The following is a 17,827-nucleotide window of genomic DNA, read 5'->3' on the forward strand; positions in this document are numbered from 1 at the left end:
ACTTTACCAAAAAAATTAAAAAGTCACGCAAAGTACTGTATTTGTTTCTCGGCTTTCTAGTTTGTTCCAGTACTTTGTATTTCTACTTTTGTGCCTATATCACACAGTTTTAATGCTTGTTGTGTTATAATATGCTTTAATTTTTGTTCTTCTCTGAGTGTTTTTGTTTGCTTTTCATGCCTATTAATTTTTTTCAAAGAAATTTTAGAATCATTTTGTTGTGCTAAAATATTCTTTGAGAAGTTAGATTCTAATTTCATTTGATGTGTTCACATTAAAAAAATATTTCCATCTTGGAACTTATGTTTATTCAGTATGCCTCTTCTCATATTTAAATTTTCATCTATTTCCTCCAATAAAACTTTGAAGACTTTTAATTTATGTGCTTGTTGAACTGTGTTTATTCACGTATACAAAATTCTGAACATAGTTATATACATTAACTGTTCAAAAACAGAAAGGAAAAAACCCTTTCTTTTATATATATATTCTGTAATAATTTGTTTTGATTATTTCGAGCACAAAGGACCTTTGAGGATGTTGATTTAAAAGCGTATGGGAAAGTGATGCCCAAAGAATTCAGTGTCTGGAATCCAGGACTTCTGAGTCTTGTGCATTGTTCTTCCAAATACCCCAAAGCAGCCTGGTGTGTTTGTGGAATCACTCACAGGAAGTTAGAGAGGAAGTTACAGTTGGGGTTAATTTGGGGACATTCTTTAGCATAAACAGTGCTTGAATCACAAATAGCCCACAAATGTCAGTATCAGCTGCTGGATCTACCTGGCTCTGTTGTCCGGCCATCAGACTGTTTCCTCCCTGTGCATTCCCTGCTCCAGCCGTGTTTCTCTGGAGCTTCTGGAACTTACACCACCCACAGTCCTGGCCACTGGATGCTGAGAAGGCTGTCAAGTGGTTTCCAGTGACCATTGCTCCTGCCATGTTATGGGTTAGACTCTTGTGGATTTGCCTGGAAGCTGTTAATGTGTAATGTTCTTGTGAGAAAATGAGTCCAAACTAAATTCTGAAAAAGGAACTTTTAGAGCATGTATTGTTTAACATGGGAACCTCCTAGAATTTAATATTTAATGTTGGGGTTATCCTTCCATCACCCCTCAAAAATTATTAGCTTATTTATTTAGTTCAGAGAAATTGCTTATCATTCCATTGCCATCTGCTTAAGTAGCGATGATTGTCTCTAATTCTCCTGTGGATTGAGGCATGGTAGATAAATAATAAATGTATCTCCTGTGTGGTATTTTTATTAAGTGGTTTTTTATCTTAAGCTTTTAAAGTCCATTTGAAAAATATGCCTATTCAAATTAGTGATGGCTGGAACTGAACTTTTGATCTTCCTATTGAAGATATGATTTGTCCTAAGAAAGTGGTAGTCCTAATTGTCACTCAAGGTTAATTGTCAGAATTGTCTTTCCCTGCAGGGCACTCTTAATTGTTTCATTACCTTAGTGCCATGGCTTTCAGACCGAATGGGCTCGAGTTCCTCTGGAATTCTGCTCTGCTGCTCAACAGCTTTCTCAGTGTCACTGTCAATGAAATTGGCAGAAAAATGCTATAGCATTAAAACACAGTGCACTTATTTTATAAATGTCATAGCAGGTCATAGGGCAGTGAAATGTAAGCCAACTCTGTGTTCCAAGGCATTACGTGAGAGGAGCAAGATGGGAACTTTTTTTTTTTTTTAAATCTACACACTTTAAGAACGGAAGATCCCATCAAGGGAAAAACGTGTACAGTTCTTCAAAAATTAAGGCTTAGAATTCTCCACTTAAATTGTCTTGATTTTTGAGGATTACTAAAATGAGAACTGGAGCAAGTTTTTTTTAAACACAGGACAATATGATTTATTGTTTGTGGTTACGAAAATATGTAGCAAAAATAAAAAGATGTGAACGGGACTTACACATACCTACTTTAAAAAAATTTATTGAAGTATAGTTGATTTATAATGTTGTATTTAATTTCTGCTGTACAACAAAGTGACTCAGTTATACATGTATATTTTCTTTTTCACATTCTTTTCCATTGTGGTTTATCACAGGATATTGAATATAGTTCCCTTTGCTATACAGTTGGACCTTGTTGTTTATCCATCCTATGTGTAATAGTTTGCATCTGCTAATCCCATCCTCCCCAGTCCTTCCCTTTCCCATCCTCCCTCCCCTTTGGCAACCACAAGTCTGTTCTCTATCTCTGTGAGTCTTCTTTTTTTTTGTAGATATGGTCATTTGTGTCATATTTTAGATTCCACGTATTAAGTGATATCATATGGTATTTGTCTTTCTCTAGGTCCATCCACGTAGCTGCAAATGGCATTGTTTCATTCCTTTTTATGGCTAAGTAGTATCCCATTGTATATATATACCACATCTTCTTTATCCATTCATCTGTCAATGGACATTTAGGTTGTTTCCATGTCTTGGCTACTGTAAATAGTGCTGCTATGAACATTGGGGTGCATGTATCTTTTTTTTTTTTTTAATTAATTAATTTATTTTTTGCTGTGTTGGGTCTTCGTTTCTGTGCGAGGGCTTTCTCTAGTTGTGGCAAGCAGGGGCCACTCTTCATCGCGGTGTGCGGGCCTCTCACTATCGCGGCCTCTCCTGTTGCAGAGCACAGGCTCCAGATGCGCAGGCTCAGCAGGTGTGGCTCACGGGCCTAGTTGCTCCGCGGCATGTGGGATCTTCCCAGACCAGGGCTCGAACCCGTGTCGCCTGCATTAGCAGGCAGACTCTCAACCACTGCGCCACCAGGGAAGCCCGCATGTATCTTTTTGAATTATGGTTTTGTCTGGGTATATGCCCAGGAGTGGGATTGCTGGATGATAGGGACACATGCCTACTTTAGAATAGTGTTAACCTTTAGAGAGGAAGTGGGGAAGGGCTTGATCAGGCAGGGAAACAGGAAGATGTTAAACTGTATCTGTAAGATTTTATTTTTTAAAGAAAAAAAAAAGACTAAACCAAAAAAAAAGGTATATGCACTTTATTAAAACATAATTTAAAAAAACCCATAATAATAATAGGGAAACAAGATAAAAAACAGCAGCATGTTCATACTCCGAAAGCTGCCTTGGCTTTTACCCATGAAACCATTTTTAAGTATAGGTGTCAAGAACAGAGAATGTAGATATTATAATATAACATGATCTAACCATGTTAACTCCATATTTGACTGGATTCTTGGCTCACCAGCAGTTTCCTCTCTTTTCGCTGCCTTTCTCCAGTATATTGCTGCTACTTGGTATTTAAATGTCCCTTTTCATTAGTCAATTAGTGTTCATTTGGAAATGTGTTAGTTAGTTTGTGCCATTAAAAAGCACGTGTAGTAATTACCACTTCCTTATAAAAGTCACTTATATATCACTTGTGAATGTCAACTAATAGGAGATTTATCTGTGTTTAGCAGATTGTCACCACTGCAGGGGAAATTTTTTACCCGTATCAGTTAACTGCTTTAATTTCTTTCAGATTGCATAAATAGTACTTCCTCTGCCTTAAATTACAGGAATGTTTTCATCTGGTAAAGTCACTAAAAAGAAAAGCATTTGCTAATACTGTGAGAAATAAATGTGCTGACATCTATAATGTAAGTTGTCTAAAGCCTGGCACCTGAAGCTTTTCTCCTCTTTTTTGGGTTCTTCCAGGAACAGTGCATAGGATTTGCAGCATTGCATCTAACCTTGTTTTTCAGTGGGTGTGTTATCTGAAGCATAGTTTCCCTCACTCCCATGATGCTGTAGAATGATTCCGTAGAAAGAAGAGGCCTTTGCCCGAGAAGAAAGTATGCGTTGACTGTGGTGTCTGGTCTGTAGGCCTTGAACTGTTTTTGGCAGAATCGCAGACCCTAGATTTTTCTTTTTTTCATATATTTAATATGAAATGTAAAAAAATCAAATGAGTTGTCCTTAAAACTGTATTTCAACCTTTGCCCTATAATTGCTATGAACTATTCTCCCTTATTTTAATTATTATTTTTTCTTTTTACTCTAATATGTTATTTTAAAGCTGATAGTTGCTAAATGTAATTAATGTTTTAAGGAAATTCAAAATCAGTGGACTCCTTTGGTCTTGCTGGTTTGTCAGAGCCATTGAATGCTCATCTCTCCTGTTAGAAGTGCTGCAGAAACTCCATCTGGGGAATTTACACTTAGGTGCGTTTGAATGTGTCGTGCTTGAGTGCCAAAATATATTTGCATCTATTCAAGCACTTAGAGGGAACAGGTGATTGTCTAGGGAGTGGAGCTGAGGAGCCTTTGATAAAATTTTCATCTGCTGAAGGGCTGCTATGAGTTGTTCAGTGACAAATTAAAAAAAGAATTTTAGTGGAACGAGAAACAGAAATAGATTTTCCAGCAGTTAAGCCAAGATGTCTAGTGAACAGAAGAGCCCTTTCACATTTTACAAAAAGCCAGCAGATAGTGGTGTCTAACTTCCCATTTAACTTGCCTGCCCTTGCCCTTAAGCACTCATTATATTTCTTCCTCAAATTTGAGACCTGCAAAGCTGACACCTGTCACTTGCACATGGATGATTCATTCAGCAGAGACTGTTGAGTGTCAGAGCCCTAACTGTTCTTAAAGACTGTACCCAAGGCCGGTGGTTCTTAGTGTGTCCTCAGGTCAGCAACGTCAGCATTACCTGGGGGCCTTTCAAAAATGCAAATTGCCAAGCCCCATCCTTGACCCGCCAAATCAGAAAATCTGGGGGTGGGCCCAGCAATCTAGTTTTTGGTTTTTTTTTTTTTTAAATAAATCCTGCAGGTGATTCTGATGCACCTGTATCAGAACATGTCAGTATGAGGACCAAGGCTAACCACAAATTCTTGCCCCAGACTTTGGCGCAGGAGACAACCATTTGTCAGTCTCTTTAAACCCCTTTCATCTCCTGTTTGAATCATTACATCTAGTTTTCATGATCTCTCACTCCTTTTTAAGTTTCATTTTTAGCTCGACAGCCCCATAGGGTGACTTTACAGTGTGTCTTGGTATGGATATCTTGGAGTTTACCCGTTTGGTGTTTAACAGGCTTCTTGAATCTGTACGTTTCTATCTTTCTACAGATTTGGGAAGTTCTCAGCCATTATTTGTTTAAAAATTGTTTTTCTGCACTATACTCTTTCTCCTCTCTTTCTGGGACTCTGGTTACATGAATGTTTAACATTTTAGTATTGTCCCACAGATCCCTGAGGCTCTAATTACTTATTTTTATCTTTCTGTAAACTTTTTTCCTCTTCGCTTTTCAGATGAGATCATTTCAGCTGATCTGGCTTCATGTTCACTGGTTTTTTTTTCTCTGTCATCTCCATTCTGCTATTGAGCCCATCCAATGAGTTTTTAAAATTTTGATTACTGTGTTTTTCAGTTATAATATTTGATTCTTTTTTGTATACTTTATTTCTTTATTGAAACTTCTTATTTTTCAAGAGTGTTCACCCATGTTTCACCTCTTTTTTGTTTTTTTTGTTTTTTTTAGGGCCCATCATTTTTATTTCTAAGTCATCTGATATAGAAAACTAAAAGTTTTTTATTATGGAAAATTTCAAACATATACAAACTACAGAATATTATGATTAACCTCCATGTACCCATCACCCAGTTTCAATAATTATTAACATTTTTGCTTATCTTTTTTCATCTAGGCATTCTCCCCTGACCCCACCCCACCCCCTCACACACATTTTTCAGGGAATCCTATAGGATAAATTGTTTGAACAATTTTATAATAGCTGATTCAAAGTCTTTATCAAATAAGTACAACATCTCTGTGATCTCAGCATTAACATCTGTTGTTTGTGTTTTGCTATGCAAGTTGAGATTTTTTTTCCAGTTCTTTATATGCTGAGTAATATTGAATTGCATTTTGGACATTTTTATATTATATTGTAAGACTCAGGGTCTCGTTTCATTTCCATTGGAAATGTTGATTTTTGCCTGTTTGTTTTAGCAGGCAGTTGAACTGGTCGGATTTAGACCATAAGTGAGAATCACTCTGTGGGTCGTGATTCTAGTTCCAAGTCCCATTCAGTTTTCCAAGTCTTTGTGGTGCTATTCCAGTCTGTCCCATGTGTGTGCTATCCAGCGGCCAGCCTGGGAGCTGAGCAGTGGTCTGGCTCTTAGTTTAACTCTGAAAGTCTCCGTGTGCTGCTGGGGGTCAGCTCCATGTGTGTACCGTTGGGGGTGGCCCAGGAATTCGTACACAATTCCATGAGGTTGCCTTCCTGAACTTCTCCCTCTATACCATCTCTCAAGTACTTTCTGGTTCCTTGGGTCTTTCCTTTTCTGCGCTCCAGCTAGACGTCTAGAGCTTTATTTATACTACTCTTTTATGTTCTTCCTGTGCTTGTGCCCATGTCCGGGCTGAGCAGTGAGAGGACAGAGAGGAGAACAATAAAGCAACTGGCGTCTGCCCCACCCTCCTGGGTCCACAGCTCCTGGGATTGGAGAGAGATTTTCCCCTGCCTCCCAGATTCAGGCATCTGTGGGCCCCCTGCTGCTGCCACTATTGCTGCTAGGGGACCCTCTCCCTCCTCCTGGAACCAAAACTAGAAGCTTCTCCTGGAGTTCTCTCTTTTACACTAACGTCAACTTTTGGGTTTCTTCCCAGATGAAGCCGGGGACACTGGAGGAAAACAATGGTAAATTCATCATCGGTCCGTGGTGCTTTAGGTCCTGGTCTCTCTCAATCCACCTGCTTCTGTTGGTTTTCAGACCCCTCAAGTAGCTGCTGCATGTGTCCTGTCCAGGCTGTCAGGTGTAGCTGCATTCAGAGGGAGAGGCGGTGGGGGGGGGGATGCTGTCCCATCTCGGGCAGAACCAAAACTTCTCCCCCAGCGTGGCCTCAGACTGATGGGAAAGGAGAGATTTACCCAAAGCCGAGTTCCAAAATGAATGAATGTATTTGTCTTAATGGTCCATGGAAGAAAGTGACTTAGATACAGAATTATCTAAAGGCTGGAAAGTGGGTGAGGTGGGGGGCAGGAGTAGCAGGAGACCAGGTAGCCTTGGCCGCTGAATCTTGGCAGGTTTGTACGGCTCCCAGATCCCAGACTGGTGGCGTGGATTTTCTGTGGGATGTGCTCACCCTTCAGCAGATCAGTAATGTGGTCGCAGAGGTGAAGGACAGCACAGTGTTTTTATAGCCCGGGGAGGCTTGGGGGTGGGCCGTAAAGAGAAGGAGTTGATGAAGGTAGGAGACTCGTGGTGCTTAGGGAGAGGGGAGCAATGCGTTATATATCCTGTGTGTGTGTGTGTGGTGGGGCGTAGAGGAGGGCCTTTCTAAAGTATGATTAAATTCAGAATGTGGAGCCCTGAAGCAGAATTTCTAAAGGCCTCCTGTTTTTTGGCCTGTAAGCTCATATTACATTGCACCATACCCTTTTGGGAATGCAGTTGTTTTATATGTTCATGTTAATGGTAACTCAGAATGAAATAATTCGAACATCATTACCTCAGAAATATTCATATGACAACATTTAATTTAAAACAATTGATTTTTATTTGTGCAGTAGCAGAATTAGAAAACCTCACATAAAATTTGAGGACTGTAATTAATAGTGATATTAATGATTATTATCCCTACACTCCTTAGAAATCACTGGAAATCTTTACATGTTTAATTTTTTTCAGTGTGCCTGAAATATTAAAATAGAAAATCAGTGGTTTCGTTCACAGAGACTTAAGTAAAGCTTTTTTTTTGTTGTTACCAAGTGTCTTTGTCTACCTTTTTATAATGTCGTTTCCCCTCCATCCCCTTCTAAGATCGTCTGGAATTTGTCTGTCCTCAAGTATTTAACAGGCTCTCAAGTGATCTCAAAGATGCCATCATATATTTCAAGGAGGTTTAGATATACTCTAAAAATGACAAATGAAGTGCATCACAGAAAGTCCATGTGCTGTGATTAATCACATTAACCTCAGATCAAGGAGTCGCTCATAGTTAAGGAGAATTTAAGATCTGGAAGGAAGCGTTGAAGACTCAGTGAGGGAGCTGAGCCCTGGAGGGGTTACCCCGTCAGGCAGGACACACGAGCTGGGTCTCTTCCGAAGGCCTTTTAACGTCGCTCACTCTCATTCATTCATTCATTGCCTTTTCCCCTTCAGCTTTTTGCTTTTTAAATATACTCACAAGTCTCCTTTAAACAAAAATATCACAAAATATCCCATAGGGTCTGTCAACTCCCGGCTCCAGCTACTACCAACTCTGTCTTTCTCTTCATAAACAGACTTCTTTTTCTTCTTCTGTTTTTTATTGAAGTGTAGTTGACTCACAATATTGCGTTAGTATCAGGTGTACAGCAGAGTACACAAACTTCTTGAATGAGTTGTCCACACTCAGGAGACCTCAACTGCACGTTCCCTGGGCTTCTGAGGTTTTCCTTCTCCCCCTCTGAGGGTCCTTCTCTGTTTCCTTTGCAGGTTCATCTTCCTCTCCTTGGGCCATTAAAAGCCAAGCTCCTCAAGGCGCCCAGTGTTGGGTGGGCCCTCTTTTCTCCCACCTCTCTGTTCTCTCCTCTTTCCCACACCTGTGGCTTCCTTTATTAGAGATGACTCTCAAATATATAGAGAGAGATACCACATTCTCACACACACACATGTATATGCACATATATATGTATACATCTCTACCTTATATCTGTAGAGATGTGTGTGTATATGTGTATATACACATGGATCTTAGGTAGATATGTACACATATATATGTGTGTATGTCTGTCTCTCTGTATATTTTGAGATATATAGTTCATCTATAAATTTTTTTTGAATTACCATCAGGATTAATAAGCAATTCTTAATCCTCCAACTTTCTATATTTCTTCATTTTGATCATTTAACAGAATATACTTGATAAAAACCAGGTATTCTTTCAAAAGTATACTTGCCAACATCAGGAGAACATCTTAAACAAAATATGCTTTATTTCAGCACCATATCTTCTCATCACAGAGCACCAAATTATCAAAAATTATGCATATATATATAATTGAGAGTAAAGTAGGTAGGAAAGTGGGTAGGTTGGTAGATGGACAGATGGATTGAGAGATCTCCTAGGCGTTTCTTCTGGAGCTTCAGGCCCATATTTCTATCCGCAAAAGGCATCTCAAATTCATTATGTGTAAAACCAAACTCAGGATTTCTCCCCCAGCCTGATTTTGGTCCTTTTCCAGTGTTCTCAATCAGTGTGAACAGCTCCCCATCCAACTAGTTACAGCAAAGCCCGGGAGCATCTTCTTCACCTCCCTGGTCCCCCTATCTAGCCCATCATGAGTCCTGGTGATCTTATCTCCCAAGTATCTTCTGGATCTGTTTATTGGCCTCTTACCCCTCCCTTCCAGTTCTGAGCCGCCATCATGTTTGACCTGGACCACTGCAGTAATCTCTTCCTTTGTTTCTCTACATTTCCTCTTGCCCTCTGGTACATTCTTCAAACAGTAGAAAAAATGATCTTCCTGAAACTCGCGTCTAATTGTGTGATGCTGCTGTTGCGCAAAGCCCTTCAGGGTCTTGCTGTTGCCCCTGCATGAAGTACAAGATGCTTTACTGTATCCTGAGCAACTCTACATGCTCCGTCCTCCCCTCTCTCTCCAGCTTCACCTTGTGCAGTGCTCTCCCTGGTTTCCTCTGCCGTGTCTCCCATCACTCACCATCACCATCATCATCATCATCACTTTTTCCTGTCACAGTCTGTTGGATATGCCCCTCCCCCTCCCCCCGCAAGAGCTTGTCCTAAGCACCACCTCCTTCACGGCATCATTCCCTACCCTCTCCTGCAGCCAGCCCCCTTCTCGTGTGCTCGTGAGCCGGGGGCAGGGTATCTCTCCTTCAGTTGCAGCTTTGCGTTTATTTGTGGAATTGTTTGGTTAGTGACCTCTCCCTCCTGCTTGTTTACAAGTTCCATAAGGACAAGGTGTGTGTCCCACTCGTCCACCCCTGCATCCCCACCCCCAGTTCTTATCATAGCGCGGTAGGTGTTCATTCAGTATCTGTTGAGTGAATGGACACACAGCAGCATCATGTAAAAAAAAAAAAAAATGAAGCACATCTTTTAAGCCAGTAGGTTTGTCCATAAAGGAATATGATAGAGGAAAGCGAAGGCACCAGCCTTAACAGAGCCCCTTTTATGTGCCAGGTGGTTTATACACATCATTTGGATGGAAAGAAGGAATGGTCATGGGTAGTTTTGTTTTCTTTCATAACTCCTCGAAGGGATTTTTATGTGTATTTCATGCAAATACATGGGTGGCAAGATTTTTTTCAGTGATTTAACATGATATGAAATATGTCTCTGAAATACTATCCTATTTTTCCATTAACATATTTTAGCAATTTTCAACTTGTGTAGCTGGGCATTTGATTAACAGAAAAAAAAAGAATTAGGAATAATTAACACCTCAAATGAGATTGCCTTGTTAATCTCTAATGTCATTTTAAGAGCATTAAATACACATATATCCTGGACATGGCTACTTAACTTTTGACTTTTGTTTGGCACACAGTTTTGAGTCCCAGTCATAAAAGGCATATGGGAAACACCTTTCTTCATTGTGGTAATGGTGCCTTTCCATAATTGGGAAATATACAAACGCAATTTTACGTGAAGGGGATAAGCAGATTATAGGTGGATAATATCCACTGCTGCCCTTCTGAATCTCCCAAAACCATGTGCTGCTTCTCATGTTGACTCCATTTCTGCTAAAAAACAACAGCCACCAGAACCAACCCTTCGGTTGCTCGCTGTGGTTATGACTAAACCCGTTAGGTTCTAACCGTATTGAATTTGAAGCTCCTTTGAGAATCTGTGACAGTATGTCACATAGGCAGGTGGATGTGCTTGTCTGAAGCTCCAGAGCGGCCATGTGGGGTATTGCTATTACCTGCAGGGTCCAGGTGCAGCTGGTACCCAACTAGAGGTCACGTGCCCTGTCCAGAGGAGGCAGCCAGCAGTAGCCCAGTGACAGCACAGATCTACTGATACCACATCTTCTAATTTTTGAAGGGAAGCCAGAAACTCAGACTTTTATGTGAAAACTACAGATTTTTAACTGTTGACAGTGAAGGATTTTGTTTTTTACATCTGCGCGGGACACACAAAACACATCCATGAGCTGATTTTTTTCTCTGACCTTTGTTGCAGATTCTTTATCCTGGCTGCTAGTTCTTCACAGTCTCTCTCTCCCTCATCTGTCCAATCTGGGTTCCTGCTGCTGTTTCACATCCCTTGCATCTTGGCTGGACTTGACTCTCTCCTTTCTCCAGGCCCAGGAGGTCCATCTCCTGTCTCGGGCTCAACCCCTCCCCTCGTAACCCGCACATGGAGCGTCTCTCTTGTCCTGTGAGACCCAGCTTAGGTCCTTGGTGCCACCTCCTGCACCCTGAACTCGTCACTTTGATCCGTCATGGTTGACTTCTAGATGAATGTCTTATCTTCACAAATAAGTTGCATTCTTTTTCAGGACAAAGATTGAAGATCGGGTTGGGGTGGGGGGTGGTTTGTTTTGAGGCTTGGTTGACTCTCAGGTGCGAATGGGACCAGAAAAGATAGTGAATCTCCTAAATGCCTCCAGTGACAGGGAGCTCACTGCCTTCTGTGATATCCATGCCAATTTTGGACAGCTCCTATCTTAGAACGCATCTGTTTGCTTAACCAAGCTGAAATTTGCCTCCCCACCTAATGATTTTGTTACCCTTGGGCATTTACACTGAATTCTTCTGCCCCTTGTACAGTCATTTTCTGAACAAGCAGGACCCTAGTCAGTCCAAAGGAGCTGTTCTGTGTGTCCAATGTAGCCATCTAAACAGGGTTTTCACAAGAAGCAGTGTTTTTACGTGGAAATAGTCGCTGCATATGCACATTTTCTTTCCTATCGAATTCTGAGGGAGTTTTTAGTAATAGTGACCTATTACTAAAAACCTATTACTCTGGCAGTTTCACCATGTTTTCATTTGAAAGCACTGTCTTTTGAGGTTTCTACTTTTTTCGGCCTTAATAAACATTTCCTAAATTGGTGACCATGTGCTTTGCTTGATAGTCTAACATCTCTTTGGTTAACCGATTTCTGTTTTTCTTTTCAACAATCAGAAGTCTAATTATCTGTATACTGAGTTTTAAATCTCTTACGATATTGTAATGCTTAGATCCCTCACTTCTGCCCTGGGTAACATGAGTATTGTGACACTCGGCTTTAAAAATAAAAGCATTTGAAGGTTTAGAGTTGGCTTATGTAAGCAGACTTTTGCGACGAAAGCCTCCCCTTAACTCTATTGTTGTGTAGTACGCTGGAAATCACATCTCAGCTGCAGGATTCCATGTTAGAATGTCACCAGCTAACCAGGTTGCTCACTGTAAGCTCATTGCTGTTTCTGTGTGTTCTTAGGTGCCGTGATACTCTTGGGAAGAACCAATATGTTTCGCTTTAACCATCCAAAGGAGGCCGCCAGGCTCAGGGAGAAGAGGAAGGTGAGCAGCATGGAATCTCCTGTAGCCAACTCCGCTCTGGGAGGGGCTGGGGTGGGGGAAGAGGGGGATCTCCACTCTGGTTCCAGCAGTTTAACTTTCTGGAGCACGAACCAACCCATAGCCTGGATTGATTCTAGAGGGTTTGTTTCCCAGTGGATGGCTCCCTGGTGAAATAGGCTAGCAAGTCAGATCCCGAGCAGGAGGAGAGACACTGCTTCTCGACCCTCCTGTTGAGCCCTGCATCCCCTAAAAGGAGGTGGGCATCATTTCACATTAAGTGGAGCGTGCCTTCCACTCAAGAGCATCTGTTTTAAGAGTTAACCCCCATACCAGAATCACTTTCATCCAAAAGTTGGCTCACTTTTTATTTTCATTCGCAGTAAATTGGATTTTTGATTAGGGTGTGAAGCAGAGAGGGGGTGAGCTTAGGACGATTGGAAGAGACTTCAGCTTGGATGGGGATGACCAGAGGGCACTTGAAGTGCTGGATGAGGGAGGTGGGCAGAGGACCAGAAAGAGACGGGAAGAAATGGAAGGGAGAGAAATCTGTCTAGGACAGCGTGTTGACCTTAGACCGAGGAAGAGAATGAAGTCACAGCTGAGTTTTCTGTGAGCCAGGCACTGTGCAGAACCTCCACATGTACCAGTTTACGTGCACAGAGGCTGTTATTACACCCACATCACAGATGATCGAGATGAGAAACTGAGGCTGGCCTGTCCCGTGGCCAGCAAGCGGGGAGCCGGGGCTGCAGCCCTGACCGCTGACCCGGACGTGTGGCCCTTCACCCTGAGCTATGCAGCCCCTCATCTCAGCCTGCTTTTGCCGGGGCTGCCCAGAGTTGCCAGTGCCTTAAATGCAGAATAACGAGAAAGCCGCAAACCCCAGCCTTCTCCAGGGCTGCCAGTTCCAGCCTGTGAAGCCTCTTGTCTGTTCCAGCCCAGAGTTGCCCTGGAGGGCCCTTTTCAGGACAGAGGTGCAGGGAAGAGAGGGAAGGAAACAGGTTTGCTGGTAACTTTCCATGGAAGCAGAACAGGTTGGGCTGTTGCTCTCTTGGTCCCCCTTCACCTCTCCGCCTCCCTCTTCGTCACTCAGCAAGCGTGAGCGCTGCTCCTGCCAGGGGACAGGGTTGACACAGATGCCGTCACCCCTTCCCTCCACTTGAACGCAGCAGCCGGGTCAGGGAGATCCACAGGGCTGTGCAGTTCCCGTCCGAGCGCCCTGGGGCCCTGCTGGCCTTAGCGTGGGGCTTGGGTTCCAGACGGATCCCCGGCCTGACCCCTGATGTGCATCCTCAGAGAGACCAGTTGTGTGCAGGCTGATGGGGGGGGGCGTGAGCCCCTCCTTGCCTCTCCCCAGTGGAGAGCGGGGAGCACAGAGCACGGCCTTCTCTTGCTGCCGAGGTAACCGCTCTGCCCTGTGTCTGCTCTTAGAGTGGCCTTCTGTCCTCCCTCAGCTTGTCCATGACTGACCTGTCCAAGTCCTGCGAGAACCTCTCTGCCGTCATGCTGTACAACCCAGGGTGAGTGGACTGCGGCGTTGTCTCCCCTGGGGTTGTCACTGTTGTGGTGTTTGTCATGTCGACCCCATTAAAGTCATTAATTAAAAAAAGAAGTCAGTTAAATAAAATAAAACTTCTGCAGTCAGGCCTCCTTATCAAATCAGCCGTAGTCATTTTCCAGGTTCCTTTCCAGCCCTTGCTGTGTATGGACATCCTTTAACTTAGTTATAATCACGACACAGGATGAGGGGAGGGAGGGCTGGCGGCGGGGGGCAGCCGACGTGGGGCCTTGGAGGCCCCTGGAAGGAGTTTGACTGTTTTCTAACCATTTGAGGTCTTTAAGCAGTAGAGGAACGTGAAGATAAATTTACTACAAATATTAGGCTGTGTGTCATTTGGAGAATGTAGCATAGAAGTGAGAGACCATTTAGGAAGCTTAGTCCCGGTGGGAGGTACCAGTGGCTTGGGTCTGGGTGGTCACCATAGTGATGGAGCATCGTGGACTCAAGGGCGGTTCCCAGGCTCCGGGTTTAAACAGTTGGGCAGGTGATACACCTGCTCCTGAGGTGCGGGAGGCAGGGGTGAGCAGCCTGGGCTGGCGGTGGGGGTGAGGGTTCAGTCTGTGTATCTTTCCTATTATGTTGGAAGTTTTTCGAGGTCGGAGGCTTATCTTACTGATTTCTGTATTCTAGAGTGTCATTCACGTAACATGCTTGATGAACGTTTAGCAAACAGATTAAGAATGAAATTTTAGTAAGACACATGTGTCCTTTGGGGGGAAAAGGTTTTTCACTAGTTCCTCTGGACATGGGTGTTCTAAATGGTGGGAAATGACACATCATGAAAAGGAATGCGTTTCTGTGCACGAGTCGGTTTCCAAATGACACTGCAGTTGGTTGAATAACCTCGAGTTCATGTTCAGGATCCTCAGGCAAAAGGTGGGAAGAGGGCCTCATGACGAAGTGAAGACTTAGGCCAAGGTAGTCAGAGAATTCAATGAGAAACACTCTGCGGTCGGCTGGGAGATGGTTCTGGATGGGTTGGATGCTGCCGTGATGCATCCTGTTCATCTGGCTTCAATTAGCAGACACATTTCGTATCTGCCACCCTTGCAATACTCATTTGTACAAATTCAAATTCAAATGACTTAATACTTCATCATACCTTCATTCCCCCGACTCCAGGCCCCGCCCCCAACTTGCCACCTGCGATAGAGAGTGATTACCCATGAATTAAAACATAATTGGAGAAAAGTTGCTGCCTCTGATTTATGGGAAGCAGACACCTTGTAAAGTTCTGGGCTCCAGCAACTCGGCAAAACAAAGCGGGATTAAAGCTAAGCTGGGCTGTTTTTTACCTTTTTTGACGTTACAGGTGTGAATATCCTTAGCCTAAATTAAGCACCATGCGATAAACGGGAAGAACGTTGAAAGAAGTATGTTCATTGCTTGGACACTAGCTGAATAGTTGTTACGTAAATCTAATAAGCCGCCTGCACACAGAGTGTGTTAGTTCCTCAAGATGGAAACGTAGGGCTGAGATGCTTCAATAGGGCAGCACGTATTTATTGAGGGTGAGGAGAGTCCATAAGTGTCAGGTGCCGTGTTCTCTCTGCCTAAGAAAACGGACACATGGGTGTGAACCCACTTAGCGTGAAGTCATGGAAGTTATATGATTCAGGATTAGTAGCCTGTGACCTGGGAGGGCCAATGGGAAGGGAGTGGTGCAAATTGACGTTCTTGGAAGGGATTCTCTTCCGGTGTCCATGCCTTGTAATGTGTTGGGTGATTTAGAAAACCAGAGACTTTCAGAAAGAATCTTTCTTGACGTTGAGATCACCTCCAGCCAGCATCATGGGATCTGTGCCCTAAGCCTAAATAACGGGAACCCACTTGTCCTCAACGCTTATGGAGACCAGGCCTTGTCCCCTATGTAACATCCTCCCCAATTCTCCCCCTCTTCTGTGAACTCTCATTGCCATAGCAATGCGCAGCCTGTAGTAAATAGCTGGGGCCCATGGCAAGAGGAGGGTGGTGTGGAGGGCATAGCAGGGCTGTGAGGAGCCTTAAGTAGTAACCCTCCTAAGTCCCTGGTCTAGCACTTTCTCCTCCGTAGTTGAGGATATGAAGACGTTAGAAGTCTATTAAGATGCCTTATCTCTGAGAACAAAGCGGACAGAACACTAACCAGAGATTTAGCCCTGGATGCCCGCCAGGTAGGAACCCCAAATCACTCCCTTCTGTTCTACTTGAGAATTCTATTCAAGATTCACAAAAAAAACTAGATTCTGTGCTGGGCCCTGAGATGTTTGCAGGAAGAGGTTTTCCCCTGGAGAGATGTTTTGGGAAGGAACATTTTATGAGCAAACAAGGTGAGTGCTGGCCAGAGTCATGCTGAGCTTGGGAAGAGATAAGAGGATTCCGCAGGTTGGGGCCTGACTGGGGGGCGCTCTGAAAGCTGTGCCTGGGCGTGAGCAGTTTGCTTTGATCAACAGATGTCTATTCTTTGAGGAAATGCACTTCGGGGTTTGGGAGGATGGAGCAGGAGAGATGGCATCTCAGGTTCTGCTGGCACATTCACAGCACCTGTGTACATGGAACGTTTTTATAAGTTCTGGTTAGTGTGTTTAGAATGTATGATTATGAATAAAATGTACGGCCCAGAATACAACAGAGAATTATTTTCTCTATACTCATAAGCATTTGCTAACTCATTTCTTCACTCTTGTTTTTAAATTGTGCTAAGATACACTTAACATGAAATTTGCCATCGTAACCATTTCTAGGCGTACAGTAGTGTTAAATGTGTTCACATCACACAAGTGTGTGTTGCAGCTAACCTCCAGAACTTTTTTCCTATAAAACTGAAACTCTGTACCCATTAAGCAGTAACTTCCAACCCCCCTCCCCCTCACCCCTGGCAACCGCCATTCTATTTTCTGTCTCTGAATTTGACTACTCTGGGTACCTCATATAAGTGGATTCATATATTATTTATCTTTTTGTGACTGGCTTTTTTCACTTAGCATAATGCCTTCAGAGTTCATCCATGTTGTAGCAAGTATCAGAGTTTCTTCCTTTTTAAAGTTGCATAACATTCCATTGCATGTATATATCACATCTTATGTATCCATTCATCTGTCAATGGACACTTGGGCTGCTTCCACCTTTTGGCAATCGTGAATAATGCTGCTCTGAACCCAGGTGCACAAATATCTGTTTAGAGCCCTTGCTTTCAGTTCTTTTGGGTATATACCCAGAAGTGGGATTGTTGGATCATATGGTAATTATGCTTTTAATTTTTTTGAGAAACTGCCACACTGTTTTCTATCTTAGGTGCAACCATGTTACATTCCTACTAACAGTGCACTAGGGTTCCAGTTCCTCCACATCCTCACCAATGTGTGTTACTTTCTGGTTTTTTTCTTGTTAGTTTTTTCTTTTGTTTTGTTTTGTTTTTGATAGTGGCCGCCCTAATGGGTGTGACGTGGTACCTCACTGTGGTTTTTCTTCACTCTTTGTTTTCTTTCCATTTTCTTTAAGAATTTCCAATCTGGAAAATAGTGTTTGGAAATATAGAAAGATGGAAGATCTGAAATTCAGCTCCCCCAGTAAGTTTAGTAAATAACTGATGAGTGTCCATCTGACAAGGATCCATTTCCTGATGACCTCCCTCAAGCCCTGCCAAGTTCAGTTCAACCCGCTCGTTCGCCTGTATCTCAATGCCCAGTCCGTGGGGTAGGGCTTCAGGAGGTGTTTCTAGCCAAGGAGAGATGTGATCATATTTGCCCCGAGAGGGAACAGTGAGGGCGCCGAGGGAGCTGTGAGAAGGACGTGGAGGTGAGGCCTGAACTGAGGC

General features: G+C 43.0%; 1 protein-coding gene across 3 annotated transcripts in view; it reads left to right on the forward strand.

Moving 5' to 3' along the window:
* KIF16B (kinesin family member 16B) overlaps positions 1-17,827 on the forward strand; it is a 254,851-nt gene that overhangs the window by 109,633 nt on the left and 127,391 nt on the right. For all 3 annotated transcript variants that reach the window (XM_057529948.1, XM_057529949.1, XM_057529950.1), the window contains 2 exons: positions 12,388-12,470; positions 13,902-13,990. In XM_057529948.1, the coding sequence (XP_057385931.1) occupies positions 12,388-12,470; positions 13,902-13,990 (172 nt within the window). The remainder of the gene's footprint in view (positions 1-12,387; positions 12,471-13,901; positions 13,991-17,827) is intronic.

The sequence above is a fragment of the Balaenoptera acutorostrata genome, chromosome 15, assembly GCF_949987535.1.
Source record: "Balaenoptera acutorostrata chromosome 15, mBalAcu1.1, whole genome shotgun sequence".
NCBI lineage: Eukaryota > Metazoa > Chordata > Mammalia > Artiodactyla > Balaenopteridae > Balaenoptera > Balaenoptera acutorostrata.